The sequence below is a fragment of the Poromitra crassiceps genome, assembly GCF_964638095.1.
Source record: "Poromitra crassiceps genome assembly, chromosome: 10".
Taxonomy (NCBI): domain Eukaryota; kingdom Metazoa; phylum Chordata; class Actinopteri; order Beryciformes; family Melamphaidae; genus Poromitra; species Poromitra crassiceps.
This window is the reverse complement of record NC_139631.1, coordinates 7,924,918-7,939,134: the sequence shown is the minus strand read 5'-3', so window position 1 is coordinate 7,939,134 and position 14,217 is coordinate 7,924,918. Positions and strand designations below refer to the sequence as shown.

General features: G+C 45.5%; 1 protein-coding gene across 1 annotated transcript in view; it reads left to right on the top strand.

Annotated features, from left to right (window-relative positions):
- fras1 (Fraser extracellular matrix complex subunit 1) overlaps window positions 1-10,975 on the top strand; it is a gene marked incomplete at its 5' end in the record, with an annotated part of 69,309 nt that extends 58,334 nt beyond the window's left edge. Inside the window, 14 exons of the mRNA XM_083644717.1 lie at window positions 701-901; window positions 1,176-1,363; window positions 1,549-1,824; window positions 2,123-2,355; window positions 2,656-2,816; window positions 3,764-3,978; window positions 4,107-4,257; window positions 4,790-4,897; window positions 5,026-5,185; window positions 5,915-6,031; window positions 6,341-6,507; window positions 8,168-8,373; window positions 9,590-9,736; window positions 10,208-10,975. Of these exons, the coding sequence (XP_083500843.1) occupies window positions 701-901; window positions 1,176-1,363; window positions 1,549-1,824; window positions 2,123-2,355; window positions 2,656-2,816; window positions 3,764-3,978; window positions 4,107-4,257; window positions 4,790-4,897; window positions 5,026-5,185; window positions 5,915-6,031; window positions 6,341-6,507; window positions 8,168-8,373; window positions 9,590-9,736; window positions 10,208-10,783 (2,906 nt within the window). The 3' untranslated portion in view covers window positions 10,784-10,975. The remainder of the gene's footprint in view (window positions 1-700; window positions 902-1,175; window positions 1,364-1,548; window positions 1,825-2,122; window positions 2,356-2,655; window positions 2,817-3,763; window positions 3,979-4,106; window positions 4,258-4,789; window positions 4,898-5,025; window positions 5,186-5,914; window positions 6,032-6,340; window positions 6,508-8,167; window positions 8,374-9,589; window positions 9,737-10,207) is intronic.
- Window positions 10,976-14,217: the final 3,242 nt, after the last annotated feature.

Here is a 14,217-nt window from a genome sequence, read left to right as displayed (position 1 = left end):
TTTGGAAGTTACAAAGAATGGTCTGGAAAATAGTTTGGTTGAGAAACATTATTTTGAGATGTAGACTATTTTGTCAGTGTAGCCTCTACTGAACTACTGACAAATAAATCTGATTTTTACAGTGATATGTCTACTTGCCAATATATTGGGCTGACATTGGCCTTTTATTAACTACCAGTCATGTTGTCCATTGTCACTATGACGGTTGTCTCAACGCCAGACCCATGAGTGTTGTTACGCTGATGCACTACGTTACTGCATGCTGCAGAGCTCTCTCTGGGTCTGGGACACTTTCCCTCAGAGGGCTGGTTATGGGAGGGAACCGTTCACTTGGCCAGTGATATGCCAGTGATGGATTCAGTCCTCTCCAATCAGTAATGACTTTGCGATCAGACAACATGGGAGGCGCAGCCCATTTTTCTAACCGCTCTCTCATGGGTGCTACGACCTGTCACTCGTTCAATTTCAACCCGCCTTCAAAAACCAGCGCTGGCTGTGAAGTGGCACAGACTGATTAAAGTAGTATGCGGAGCGCAGTGATTCAATATTCAATATTTGAGTCTGGGGAGAGACTACTATGATGGAGGTTTCTCCTTGACCATAGTTTTCAGTTTTTATATCTCCTCTATGTGCAAATAAATCAAACTCTAAACCACCAGAGGGCGTCAGTGTGACCTGTGATGCTCTCCTCTGTCCTCAGCTCCCACCATAGAGTTTGAGCAGGCGTCCTATCAGGTCCGAGAGCCGCCCGGTCCAGACGGTGTCGAGGTGCTCAACATCAAGGTGATCCGCCACGGCGATCTGGACCGCACCTCCAAGATCCGCTGCAGCACCCGGGACGGATCAGCCCAGTCCGGAGTCGACTACAACCCCAAGAGCCGCGTGCTGAAATTTACTCCGGGTTAGTGCCGACCTTCCTCATCTACACTATAACACCAGGACCGTCTGTCTGTTAATCCACAGGATCTGATCTACTGTAACTTTTTCCTATAAACCAGGATAAGTTCTTAGGTTGGAACTGGATGTTAGAGGAGAGCAGCAGAGGGAGGTGGTCATAGAGGTGATCACAGTAACTGGATGTTAGAGGAGAGCAGCAGAGGGAGGTGGTCATAGAGGTGATCACAGTAAAAGCCTAATATACTGTATGACTTCAATCTCTGATGACTGCTCTGTAGGCATGGACCACATCCTGTTCAAAGTGGAGATTCTGTCCAATGAGGACAGAGAGTGGCATGAGTCCTTCTCATTGGTCCTCGGCCCCGACGACCCGGTGGAGGCGGTGCTCGGGGACATCACTACGGCAACCGTGACCATTCTGGACCAGGAGGCTGCAGGCAGCCTCATCCTCCCTGCCCCGCCCATTGTAAGCAAGCTTCATGCAGGCAACACATTCAGATCTTTAACTGGCCTTTGTGCAAGATGAGTTTCATGATGCAGACATGTTGAGTCTTGGCTCTTGGTTGCTTTCTGTCTGGATGGACATGCAGGGATCCAACTCAGCAGTCCTGCTTCTCATGATGACTCTCTGCTCCTCCCTCTCCTCTCCAGGTGGTCTCGCTCTCCGACTACGACCACGTCCAGGAGGTGACCAAGGAGGGCAGTAAGAAGCTGCCCTCTCCTGGTTACCCCCTGGTGTGCGTCACGCCCTGCGACCCCCACTACCCCAAGTACTCTGTGATGAGGGAGCGCTGCGAGGAGGCAGGCATCAACCAGACCCAGGTGCATTTCTCCTGGGAGGTGGCGGCGCCCACCGACGCCAGCGGCGCCCGCTCGCCCTTTGAGACGGTCACAGATAACACTCCCTACACCAGCGTCAACCACATGGTGAGCGGACATCACTGATGGCGTTTTGTCATTTCTTCACTACATTAAAGGCATTTTGAGTGAGCAAGTGAAGAGCTTGTTGCTACTCCATCAATCAGAACTCACCCAGGAAACATTTAGCGGGATGAGACCATGTTAAAAATCACCACAAATTAGCACAAAATCCCAAAAATCATATTAAACTATAATTAGAAACTAAACGCAAATAGCTTTATTGGCATGAAAAATTATTTTTTTGCCAAAGCAGTTCACAAAAGATCTCTCTTTGTCTTTCTGCCTCTCTCTCTCTCTCTCTCAGGTTCTGGACAGCATCTATTTCAGCCGTCGTTTCGCCGTGCGCTGCGTGGCCCAGGCGCGGGACAAGGCGGGGCACCCGGGCACGCCGCTGAGGAGCAACATCGCCACCATCGGCACCGAGGGGTCCATCTGCCACACCCCCGTTACCACGGGAACCGCCCGAGGCTTCCAGGCCCAGTCCTTCATCGCCACACTCAAATACCTGGACGTCAAGCACAAGGAGCACCCCAACCGGTCAGCAGGGGGGGAGGGGGCACGAGTTAGGCTAGCTGATTTGTAGCGATGGGACAATCTGCGTATTTCTTTTTGTGGCTTAAATCTTCATTGGTAGAAATATTTGCAACATTAACATATCTATTAACACATATGTAGTATGTCAAGGTGTAGGGGTTTGATTCCCACTGAGACCAAATCCAAGGTAGAACAAACTGTTGCATCCTGTTCATTTAGATAGAATGAAGAGGAGACAGAGATCCAAAATGGCGTACTCTATATTGTGTGTAATGGTCTTTCTCGCTCTGTGTCCCTGTCCAGGATCCAGATCTCGGTGCAGATCCCTCACCAGGACGGCATGCTCCCCCTGGTGTCCACCATGCCTCTGCACAACCTGCACTTCCTGCTGTCTGAGTCCATCTACCGCCAGCAGCACGTCTGCTCCAACCTGGTCACACTCAAGGAGCTGCAGGGGCTGTCTGGTCAGTCACACCAGTGGCGCCGGAACGAGTTTGCAATAAGGGGGACACAATCTTTTTATTTATTTATTTTTTTTTTCCAAATTTTTTTTTTTTTTTTTTTTTTATTGGCGCCCGAAGGGCGCCTTATTTATCGGCGCCCATAAGGGCGCCGACGAAAAATTTACGTTTCTATGGACGTTTGGATGATTTTTAGCCATATTTAGATGAATATCTCATTTTAAATTAACATTAGGATTATACTGTAGTGATGTAATTATTCAGTATTTTTCCTTTTCTCACTCACTTGGTGACCTGCTCTCCCTTTAGGTCATTTCATAATTACACTACAACAGACAGCAACACAGGCAGAAACACTGAACTTATTATTATTATTATTATTATCACTTCGAAACACAGTGCAAAACTTGTCATCTCAACACAAAAATAAAATAACAATAACCGTATACGATTATAGCAGCAGCCAATGACAGTGAGTGCAGTACAGAGTCCAGGTCTGTCTGTCTCTCAGGTGTAATAATCCCACAATGATCACGGCTTTAACAAGTGTCACAGGCTGTGTAAACAGTGTAAAATGGGCTCTCTGTAACTTGATCCCTGGGTCTGTCTGTCTCAGGTGTAATAATCCCACAATGATCACGGCTTTAACAAGCATCACAGGCTGTGTAAACAGTGTAAAGTGGGCTCTAAGCGTCAGGGGCAGTTGGCCCCTCAGATTAAAAAAAAAAAAAAATTTTTTTTTTTTTTTTTTTAGGGGGACGAAATTTTAAGGGGGACAAAATGTCCCCATGTCCCCCTTGTTCCGGCGCCAGTGAGTCACACCCAGCTGTAGAAGAAGCTTCAATTCCTACATCTCCCACTTGACTGTACATGAAAGTAAAGTTCCTCATGGGTGGAGGAGGGTCAATATGTTCTTCAACACGTTCTTCTGTTTGTGTCTGTCTCCATAGAGTCGGGTTTCCTGGACGACGTGTCGTACGACAGCATCTCTCTGGGGCCGGGCTTCGACCGGCCGTACCAGTTCAACCCCAGCGTCCGCGAGGACAAGAGCCTGCGGCTCTACAAGCACCTCAACCTCAAGAGCTGCATCTGGACCTTCAACGCCTTCTACGACATGACCCAGCTCATCGACGTCTGCGGGGGCTCGGTCACCGCAGACTTCCAGGTACGCTGCCTGCCTGCCTGCCAGCAAACCAAGTTTCACTTTATTTCCACAATAGTGGTAATAACGTTGAGAACCATTGCTCTAAGTGAAGTCTGAAGATAAGCTGAGGTTCTCTTGTGGTCCTCCAGGTGCGGGACTCGGCCCAGTCCTTCCTGACGGTGCATGTTCCTCTCTATGTGTCCTACATCTACGTGACGGCTCCACGGGGCTGGGCCTCTCTGGAGCACCACACCGAGATGGAGTTCTCCTTCTTCTATGACACCGTGCTCTGGAGGACAGGTCTGTACATGTTCCTCCTCATGCGTTTGACCTGCATCTGTACCCTTATCCACTTCAATCACATTAGTATTTTGTAAACACAAAAACAGTTACCAGATTTCTTGCAACTTTCGCTTTTTTTTTTGATTCACTCATTTATTTAACAGGAACAAATGCATTAGACATGGTTTCAAATACCCCCCTTCTAGAGTACAAAATCTACAACTGTGTGGAACACAAACAAACTACTACTACTTCTACTACTACTACGACTGTACATACAAAAAATCTAATGCTACTTTGGCTAATGCTATTTTGTAGCCAAAATAGCATTAGGCAAAGCTTGCATCCCCTGTCCCTGCCTTGGCTTTTGGGGTACAGATAACAAAAGTACATGAACATTAAGATTGGAAATAGTACAGAAACATTAAAATACAATGCAGGCAAGAATAACCTTTGTTAGCGGTAAAAAGATTGTAGATTTCCATCGCCTCAACTGCCCTACATGTTCCATCCTCCCACACGATCTCTGACCTGTGCTCCCCGCCTGCAGGCATCCAGACGGACAGCGTGCTCTCAGCCAGGCTGCAGATCATCAGGATCTACATCAGAGAAGACGGACGGCTGGTGATCGAGTTCAAAACCCACGCCAAGTTCAGAGGTTAGTCCCCAACAGAACCCGTATGACTTTGCTAATACAGAAAGAGAGCAATGGAAGAATCTTAGATCTTCAGCTTTGTTCTGAAGCGGTGCCTGTCAGCTGAACCTGCGTTATTACCTTCCCCCCAGGTCAGTTTGTCCCTGAGCACCACACCCTGCCAGGCCACAAGTCCCACCTGATGGCCCCGGACCACCTGGGAGGCATCGAGTTCGACCTGCAGCTGCTGTGGAGCGCCCAGACCTTCGACTCGCCCTACCAGCTGTGGAGGGCCACCAGCTCCTACAGCAGGTCACTTTCATCAAGACAATGGCCAGACTCACCAAATGAGAGCACAACTAGAGCAAAATGTAACTTAGGTGCAGGGCCAATGAAAACTTTGTGTAAAGGAAGAAAGGCCGGCACTCACAATTTCCTTTTCAAAGTTTTAATCAATCCGAGTCAGAATCAGAATCAGAATCAGAATCAGAATCACTTTTATTGCCACAGTATGCAAGTTACATACGAGGAATTTGTCTTAGTGTCTGTATGCAGCGTAGCGGTCACATCAATATACAGAGATAAGAAGTAGGAAGATAACTAAAGACAATCACAAAGTTGCAAGTGCAATCAAATCGAGTAAATATATACAATATGTACATGAGTGGTGAAGTGTTCTGTGGATCATAAATATGAATTTACGTTGAATTTACATGAGATTTACAGACTGAGTTAAATAGACGTTAAATAGGCAGTGGATTTACATGAATTTACAGTCGGAGTTAAATAAGAGTTTACATTGAATTTACATGAATTTACAGTCCCAGTTAAACAGGCATTAAATTAGATATGAGTTACAGTTTTATGGGAGGGGGGAGTCAGAGTACAAACAACATTATGCGTTTCAGCAATTCGCCTTCATCAGTGTTGTTTTTACAGTTTCATCCAGAGCCATGGGCATAATGTATCTGTGATCATGATTTTCTTCAAAGAATGTTATTTAGTTGTGTTGTTAATTCCTCTAAAATTCGTATTCAACAGGAAGGACTATTCTGGAGAGTACACAGTGTTCCTGGTCCCCTGCACCGTCCAGCCCACCCAGCCCTGGATCGACCCCGGAGACAAGCCCCTGTCCTGCACTGCCCACGCCCCCGAGAAGTAAGTCTGCAGCCCACACACTCACAGCTGTTTAGCGCCTTTTGCTTCACACACTTGATGGGTGAACATCGTGCCTTGTTTACAACCAATTAAAGTTATGGGAAGAAAGTCTCTTTTATACAAGCGGCCGACATGGGTTTCCTCAGGACTCCTTAGCTGTTGTAAAATCCCTGTAAAGCAAACCACGGCCTCTTGGAGCTTATTGCTTAGATGTAAGAGGCTCTTGGCGTAGAAGCAGGACAACAGATCAGTCTTCAGCATGTGGTCCAGTCGTCTCCCTCTTTCACCCGTCCTGCTCACCTCTGACAGGTTCCTGGTGCCCATGGCCTTCCAGCAGACCAACCGGCCGGTCCCAGTGGTTTACTCCCTCAACACAGCGTTCCAGCTGTGCAACAACGAGAAGGTCTTCTTGTTGGACCCGGCCGCCGCCGACGTCTCCATGGCTGAGATGGACTACAAGGGAGCCTTCTCCATGGGTACGACAGGAGCTTCACTGCACCACAGCCCTATTTTACATTCTAGCTTTTAAAGAAACTACACTCTCAAAAATGCATCTTGATTGATTTATTGATTTTACATGTTTCAAAGAAACTGTAGGTTTTGTCATGTCATTATGACATGACAAAACCTATTGACAAAACATATTGCACAATAAATAAATCGAGATTATTTTTTGATTTACTTCACTATTCTTATTTTAGTTGCATTTTTATTCCATGCTTTTATTTGTCGTGAAACACTTTCTAACAACTTTAAATTAGATTGTTGCATTCGAATTTTACTCTATAAACCACAAGGGAACTCAGGAAGGTTCCTTGATGAACCCCTTTAAAAATGAGGTAACTTTCCTTCCCATGAGATATTAGCTGAGGAATCCTCATGTGCTTAATGGTTTGTTTTGGATCTCATAAGATCCCCTACCTGTCTTGTTTACTACTTTAAAGATCTCATATGACATCTTTCACACATTTTCAAAATGTTGACACTATAGACCAGTGATACTCCTGAGGCTCACTCTGATGCACTCTACAAGAAGGGGCAAAGCCGTCTCTACTTTCTGAGACGGCTGAGGTCCTTCAACGTCTGCCGGACCATGCTGAGGATGTTCTATGAGTCGGTAGTGGCTAGTGCCTTCCTGTATGCTATTGTGTGCTGGGGCAGCAGGCTGAAGGCAGCGGACGCCAACAGATTCAACAAACTGATCCGTAAGGCCAGGGACATTGTGGGGCTGGATCTGGGCTCTCTGACTGCGGTGTCAGAGAAGATAACGTTGTCCAGGCTACGCTCCATCATGAGCAACGACTCGCACCCACTCCACTGCGTGCTAGTCAAACATAGGAGTACGTTCAGTGAGAGACTGATTCCACCTAGATGCAATACGGAGAGGCACAGGAAATCATTCCTGCCTGTGGCCATTGGTCTATTTAATGCCTCTCTTAAAAGAGCACCTCGGAGACGCTCAGTCTCCCTGAGACTGAGCCAGCCGATAGGTTAACTGTGCCTGGCTGAGCCACGTGTAACGTATAGGGCAAGCCGACTTAATATAAGTCCGGTGTGCAATAAAGATAATTGCACGTAATGTTTACTTACTCTACGTATTTTGCTCACTTGACGTATTCTACTTATTTTTGCTTCTATCGCATTTACTACTGTTTATCCTATGCTATGTTGTGTTCTTATTCTTATTCTTATTCTTCTTATTCTGCTTATTTTGCATTTACTATTGTTACTTCATGCTATGTGTGTTCTGTGAGCGAGCTACTGTAACTTGTCCCAATTTCCCCCCGGGGATCATTAAAGTCTTTCTGATTCTGATTCTGATTCTGATTCTCTAGAGCCACATGTGGCTCCTTTATGGGTAGTTGTGGCTCTTTTAAGTCCTACTTAAAATACATAAATAAATAGAAATCTACAAAAATAAAGGGAGGAAAGGGACATTTTTGGATTGTGGCTCTTGCAAAGATTCTTTCTGTCAATGTGGGCTTCAATTTAGAATGTTTATGTTGTCAAGTTAAAACCGTCTATAAAGGAGGCAAGGATTGATTTGATCAAATATGTGTAGAACTCTCTCACCTTTTGAACAGCAAACCGTTTTCTGAATAACCACAAACCTTTGTCATGTCGTCGTCCCCCCAGGTCAGACCCTGTATGGCCGGGTGCTGTGGAACCCTGAGCAGAACCTGAACGCCGCCTACAAGCTGCAGCTGGAGAAGGTTTACCTCTGCACAGGGAGAGACGGATACGTTCCCTTCTTCGACCCGACAGGAACGCTGTACAACGAGGGGCCACAGTACGGCTGCATCCAGCCCAACAAGCACCTCAAGCACCGCTTCCTACTGCTGGTAAACTATATAGAGAGCCACAGGAATGAGTCCGGAAAACACATGAGGACCACTTTTGTGAGTTTTTAAGCTTTTACGTGCCGTTAAAAGGGCGGCTAGCTAGCAAACGGTTAAATGAGACTACACTGTTGAGTCGACGGGGATATTATACGTCAAAAACGTCATCACTTCAAAGGACGAACACGGAAATTCTCTTTCCCTCACCTGGTTCTGCCCGAGGTAATCGGTGCACAGCAGCGCACGCATCAACAACACTCCAGGTTGAGTGGTGACGTGACGGGGAAGCCTATGCGACACTGTGTGTAGTTCTGGATTAGCTTAGCACAAGCTTTTTACTTCTAGGGCTCGCATTTACACTTCAAAACTCATAAAAGTGGTCCTCATGTGTGAAGATTATCCTGCTGAACTCTGGTTCACATTTGATTAATCTTGCGTTGCCCAGAGACCTTATTTGAAGCATCGCGCCAAAAACCCATTCGAAAATCCCATTGACAGAAACAGTGAAGAACCATGAAGTCCGGGACTTCTGCGTTCTGACTACAAAAATACATCATCCGTGCGGCTCTCTATACTGTACATATATATAGTTATAAAGTATATATAAAGTACATATAAAGTATATATGTATGTACTGGATTACTATGCATTTGTGTTTACTGCTGGTAAACTATACACATATGTAAAGTATATATTGTTTATTGTTTATTGAATGGATCCCCATTAGCTGACGCCATGGCGACAGCTAATCTTCCTGGGGTCCACAAAACAACGACAAGACATACAAAGTACATGCAATACAATACATAACATAGAACATACATTAAAATGATACTGTGCAATCAAATACTTAGGTGCACAGTATCAGTGCAAACAATACAATAGAAGTTAGAACAGAATAGGAAAAGTATCAACTACATTTGGTTCAGTCACATGGTCAGCTGCATTAGGTGTGTCTTGAGTTGATTTTTAAATGACGATTTATTTTGTGTCTGAGTTATATGAGGAGGTAGTGAGTTCCAGGATGTTATTGAACGGTAGATAACTGTGCATTTGAGAAGGTTTGTTCTTGGGGTTGGGGGTATTAAGTGTCCTGAGCTGGGGGTGTGAACCATAGCTACACGTGCACCTGTCGTGATACTCCTGCTAAACAGCAGCCAGAGAAAGCCAAGGTTTGGATCTCAGACCTCTGAGTGTTTTGTCTGGTTTCTCGCTGCAGGACCGGAAGCGGCCGGAGGTGTGTGACAGGTATTTCCACGACGTTCCCTTCGACGCCAACTTGGCCTCCGACAGCCCGGAGCTGCAGGCCATGGAGGGCATGCCGGGCGTCGACGGCTTCACCATGAAGGTTGATGCTCTCTACAAGGTAAGCAGGACTCACCTACAGACCATGAGCATCACAGAACAGTGTCACGTAGGCCCTGAGCACCATGCCATCTTGTTAGATGGAGATGGCTGTATCTGAGGAACGCCTTGAGGGAATTTCTTCAAATTTGGCATAAACATCCACTTGGGGTTAGGACACACTACTTCAATTTTGGTGGTCATAGGTCAAAGTTGAAGGTCACCTCACATCGTCCGTTCCATGCTCGTTAAGGCAATATCTCAGGGACACTTTGAGGAAATGTCTTCAAAGTTGGCACAAACGGTAAACTGCTTAGATTTTGGTGGTCAAAATCCAAGGTTACTGTGACCTCACTTCTGTCCATCCCGATATCTCAGGAACGCCTTGAGGGAATTTCTTCAAATGAACTGCTTCAATTTTGGTGGTCAAGCCCAAAGTTCAAGGTCACTTAGCTCGATAAACCTTTGTCCACCTCTCTGTGTTGACTGACAGGTGGAGGCTGGGCATCAGTGGTACCTGCAGGTGATCTATGTGATCGGCCCAGAGTCACGGTCCAGCCCCAGGGTCCAGCGTTCTCTGACCTATCAGCTGGGCGGGCGCTCCAGACGCGACCTGGTGGACCGCAGCGGGCGGCTGACGCTGGACGAGTCGCTCATCTACGACAACGAGGGCGACCAGGTGAAGAACGGCACCAACATGAAATCCCTGCGACTGGAGACGGCGCCCGCCGCCTCCTACAAAGCCCACGTGGGCAGCACCGTCGGGGGAGGCGTGGCCGCGGTCACCCTGCTGGTCCTCGCCCTGCTCGCCGCCTGCCTCGTGTTCCGCCGCTGTCGCCGGGCGCCGGGCAAGAAGGCCCCCAAGGCGTACGAGGAGTATCCGCTCAACACCAAGGTGGAGGTGTGCATGGACAAGTGCCTGGAGAAGAACTTTAGCAGCAAACACTGCACCGTCAGGAACATCAACATCCTCAACCGCAACCAGGAGTCCAATGGCAAGGCCAAGGTCAAACAGGTCAACCTGGAGGTCAAGCTCCACAACAACCTCCACGACGGCACCGAGGTCTGAGCCTCCCCGTCCAGACGCTCGAGAGGAGAGGAGGAGAAAAAAAAAGTATTTTCTAAAAGAGAATTCGTACTTAATGGAATGAGATGTTTGTTAATGTATTTTTATACCGAGTCTGAAAAAGGGAAGTGTGTTGGCGTGCAGCCGGCTCCGTACGCAGCCATCAAATCATTTCACAACTGGGCTACCTCAGGAACCCACCAAGCACTCAGCGTCCGGACAGTCCGTCACATCTGGCCATCTGAAGCTTTGCTCATGGAGAAATTATGTTATTTTTTTTTATTGACATTTGCGTCCTTTCAGCACCAAAACGATGACTGGTAGCTCAGACACTGCTGATGGTTTCGACTAAACACTTTTGTTTGTTGCATTGTGTCATTTCACTTTAACGATCACTGTCATGACTGTAGAGTGGTAGCCGCTGTAAAAGTCCTCCTTCGTGTGTTCTTACTGCCGATATAAATTATTTAACGTCTCAGAATAGAAAGGCCTTCTCCCACAGACCTTGAGAATCCTTGAACTTCTGTGGAATTGAGAAAAATAAGTGTCAAATGTTTTTGAGGGTGGGGTAAGGTTTTGGTTAAGGTTATGTTAAAATATCAGGGTAAGCCAATCAGAGGCAGTGTAGGACGGGTCATGCCTTTGCCATCCTAGGAGAAAAAGATATTGCTTAATACCGGAGGGTTTTCCATTACATTACATTACATTACGTCATTTGGCAGACGCTTTTATCCAAAGCGACTTACAGTAACACACTTTTTGTCAGCCTTAGAGCAATCAACTATGGAGCACAGTCTATGACAACTACAAATCCTGAAGGAACAGTGGTACGAGTTTTAGTTTAGGTTTTTTTTTTTTTTTTTTTTTTTTATAATATTAGATTTTCCTCCATTTAGGTTTACAAATCCAACTATGGCAAAGGGCATGGCCCACCCTATTCTGCCTCTGATTGGCTTAACCTGATAGTTTACCCTAGTGTCCTCTAGAGAGAGAGTGGCGTCAGCGGAGGACCAAAATGCGAGACTCATTAGCGAATGAACAGCCAGGAATGGGTCTCGTGCTACTTTTGCATGCTAAAACAAAGCTGATAATGTACAATTTGATTCAAGGGGGGGAAAACCCTTTCAGAGTACAACACAAACTGTCTATTTTGCTGCAACTCAACAGTGCTGCTTCATCCAGGACCTTACTTCCTGGAACTCTTGAGAGTAAAAAAAAACTGGTCCATTGGAGTGAATGGAGATGTCGGGACTCTTCTATCTATACAGCTCTGGTTTTCCCTAACCTTAGCCTGTCCTCATGTCAAACCCAACCCAACCAGGGGCAGAGTAGGGCAGGCCACGCATTTTCACCATTAGTTGTATTCATAAATTTGCTGCCGGGCTGCGGTGTCTCACGTTTGACTCTTGAAACGGTTAGTCAATCAGAACAGAGAGGTCGTTAATATTAATGAGGACTCTTGAAACAGTCAATCAGAACAGAGAGGTCGTTAATATTAATGAGCCTTAAAGAAAGACACAGCGACAGAAGCAGCCTCTTCAGGATCAGAGAGATGCTACAAACTGAACATTTAAAAATGGATGGAGAGAGTACAGCAGTGAGCATGAGCAGAGGGAGGACTTGTATAACGGCTATAACTGTTTCTGACCACTATGAAAGTATTAACACCCAAGGCTGAACGAGCACACACTGTAAATAATGACTGATAACAATTCAAGTGCAATTAATGCCATAACCTCTGTTAATCTTTCCCTCATGAGCAGGTGCTTTGCATTTTGAAAATGTCTATTTCAAGCCTTACTTTTTTGACATGTGTTGTCACATAAAACATATTTTGCTACTTGTTTCAGCTACGTGAAGCCACGTTTTCTTTGGTTTTTAACCTAGACACCTGCCAATATTAATAAGTGCCATGCAGTATTTTTCCTCGAGAATTTCAAATACTCGCGGTCAAATCATCCAAAGTGTTTTTGTTTTTCCTTCGCAATAATGAGAAAGTGACTTTTCCATTTGATTGTAATATGAACGGTCACTGTATGGAAAGAGTGTTTCAGCCGACTGTGTGCATTTTGACGTCAACTTGCACAGTATGTTTTGGTTTTGCGTGATCCCGTCCACAGTAGAGATGCTTTAGCCTTTGCAACTGTTTTCAACATATTTTTTTGTGTTACAGTATTTTATACGAGATGCGTGTCTACTGTATGCCTTCGTTTCTACCCAAAGATACAAAACCCCTCACTGTTTTTTTTTTGTATCGACACCCCCTCATCACTTCTGTGTCACTCAAATATGTTTTTAGTTTTCTCATTTATGTATCATTATGTTACCCTCATATGACGTATTACTGTATGTAAACCTCAGCTACTGATGTGTTAATATTTCTTATTTGTGGAAGTGTCTGACACTGCTGGAGAGAAGAACTGTGCACTGCAGGAGAAGAAGCTTTTCTTTAATATTGGATATTGATTTGAGACCCCCTCTCTTGAAACCCTGCACCCCCCCAAACACCCGCCTTCCCCAAACCCTGTCTCCATTCAACTGTGTGCCTATCCAGAAACATGGGAACAGGAAGTTGGCGAAATAACATATTTTTGGTGCTATCATTTTGTGGAAAATAACTACAATGCTATCAATATGATGATGCCTGTATTTGGTGCCTTTTTGTAATAATAAAACAAACCTGAAACCCAAGTCTGTCCTGTACAGAATGTTTATTAGTTTCAAGTCTAGTTTGATCTGAAAGTATAAGAATCTACACTCAAATTAGACGTTATTAGACATTTTCCTTGTAAAATATATAAACATTTGGAATATATCCTGGCTAAGGACTGTTATGACCCTGGGTCATATGTACCGGTACTGTATATTTTTGTCATGTGTTAACATCATTCCTTTCCTCCTCTCTGTGTGTGTGTGTGTGTGTATTGCAGTGTGCTTCAGTGTGTGATTGAGAAATGAGATGCAGGTGGTGTTCGTCCTAATTGGCCTGGTCAGGTGTCAGATTGCTGCTGGCTGATTGGCTGGTGGAGAGCATTTAAGCCAGCTGATGCCATCCTGTCGCCCCTTGCTCTCCTCATTCCCAACGATGATGGCTGCTGTGCTGACTGCTGTGTTCTGTCAGGTAGGAACTGTGTGTAGACCTACTTTAGTAGTTCTGCAGAACTTTATTAAGATGTGTCTTTATCTTGGTAGGCCTGTGCAGTCTAAACTGTAAATAGTTACCTTCCAGATCTACACTTTTGTACACTGTAAATAACACTTACCCAAGTAGCAGGAAGTAGGAGGGAGAAGCCCTTTTTGTAACATTTTCTCATGTTTTGTAGGAGCTTATAGCTAAGAGCCGTCTTTTATTTAATCCATCCTTTTCTTAACTCATTGAGTGCCAAGGACGGACATGTTCGTCATTTCAATTAGTAACGTAGAGTGCCAAGGACGGA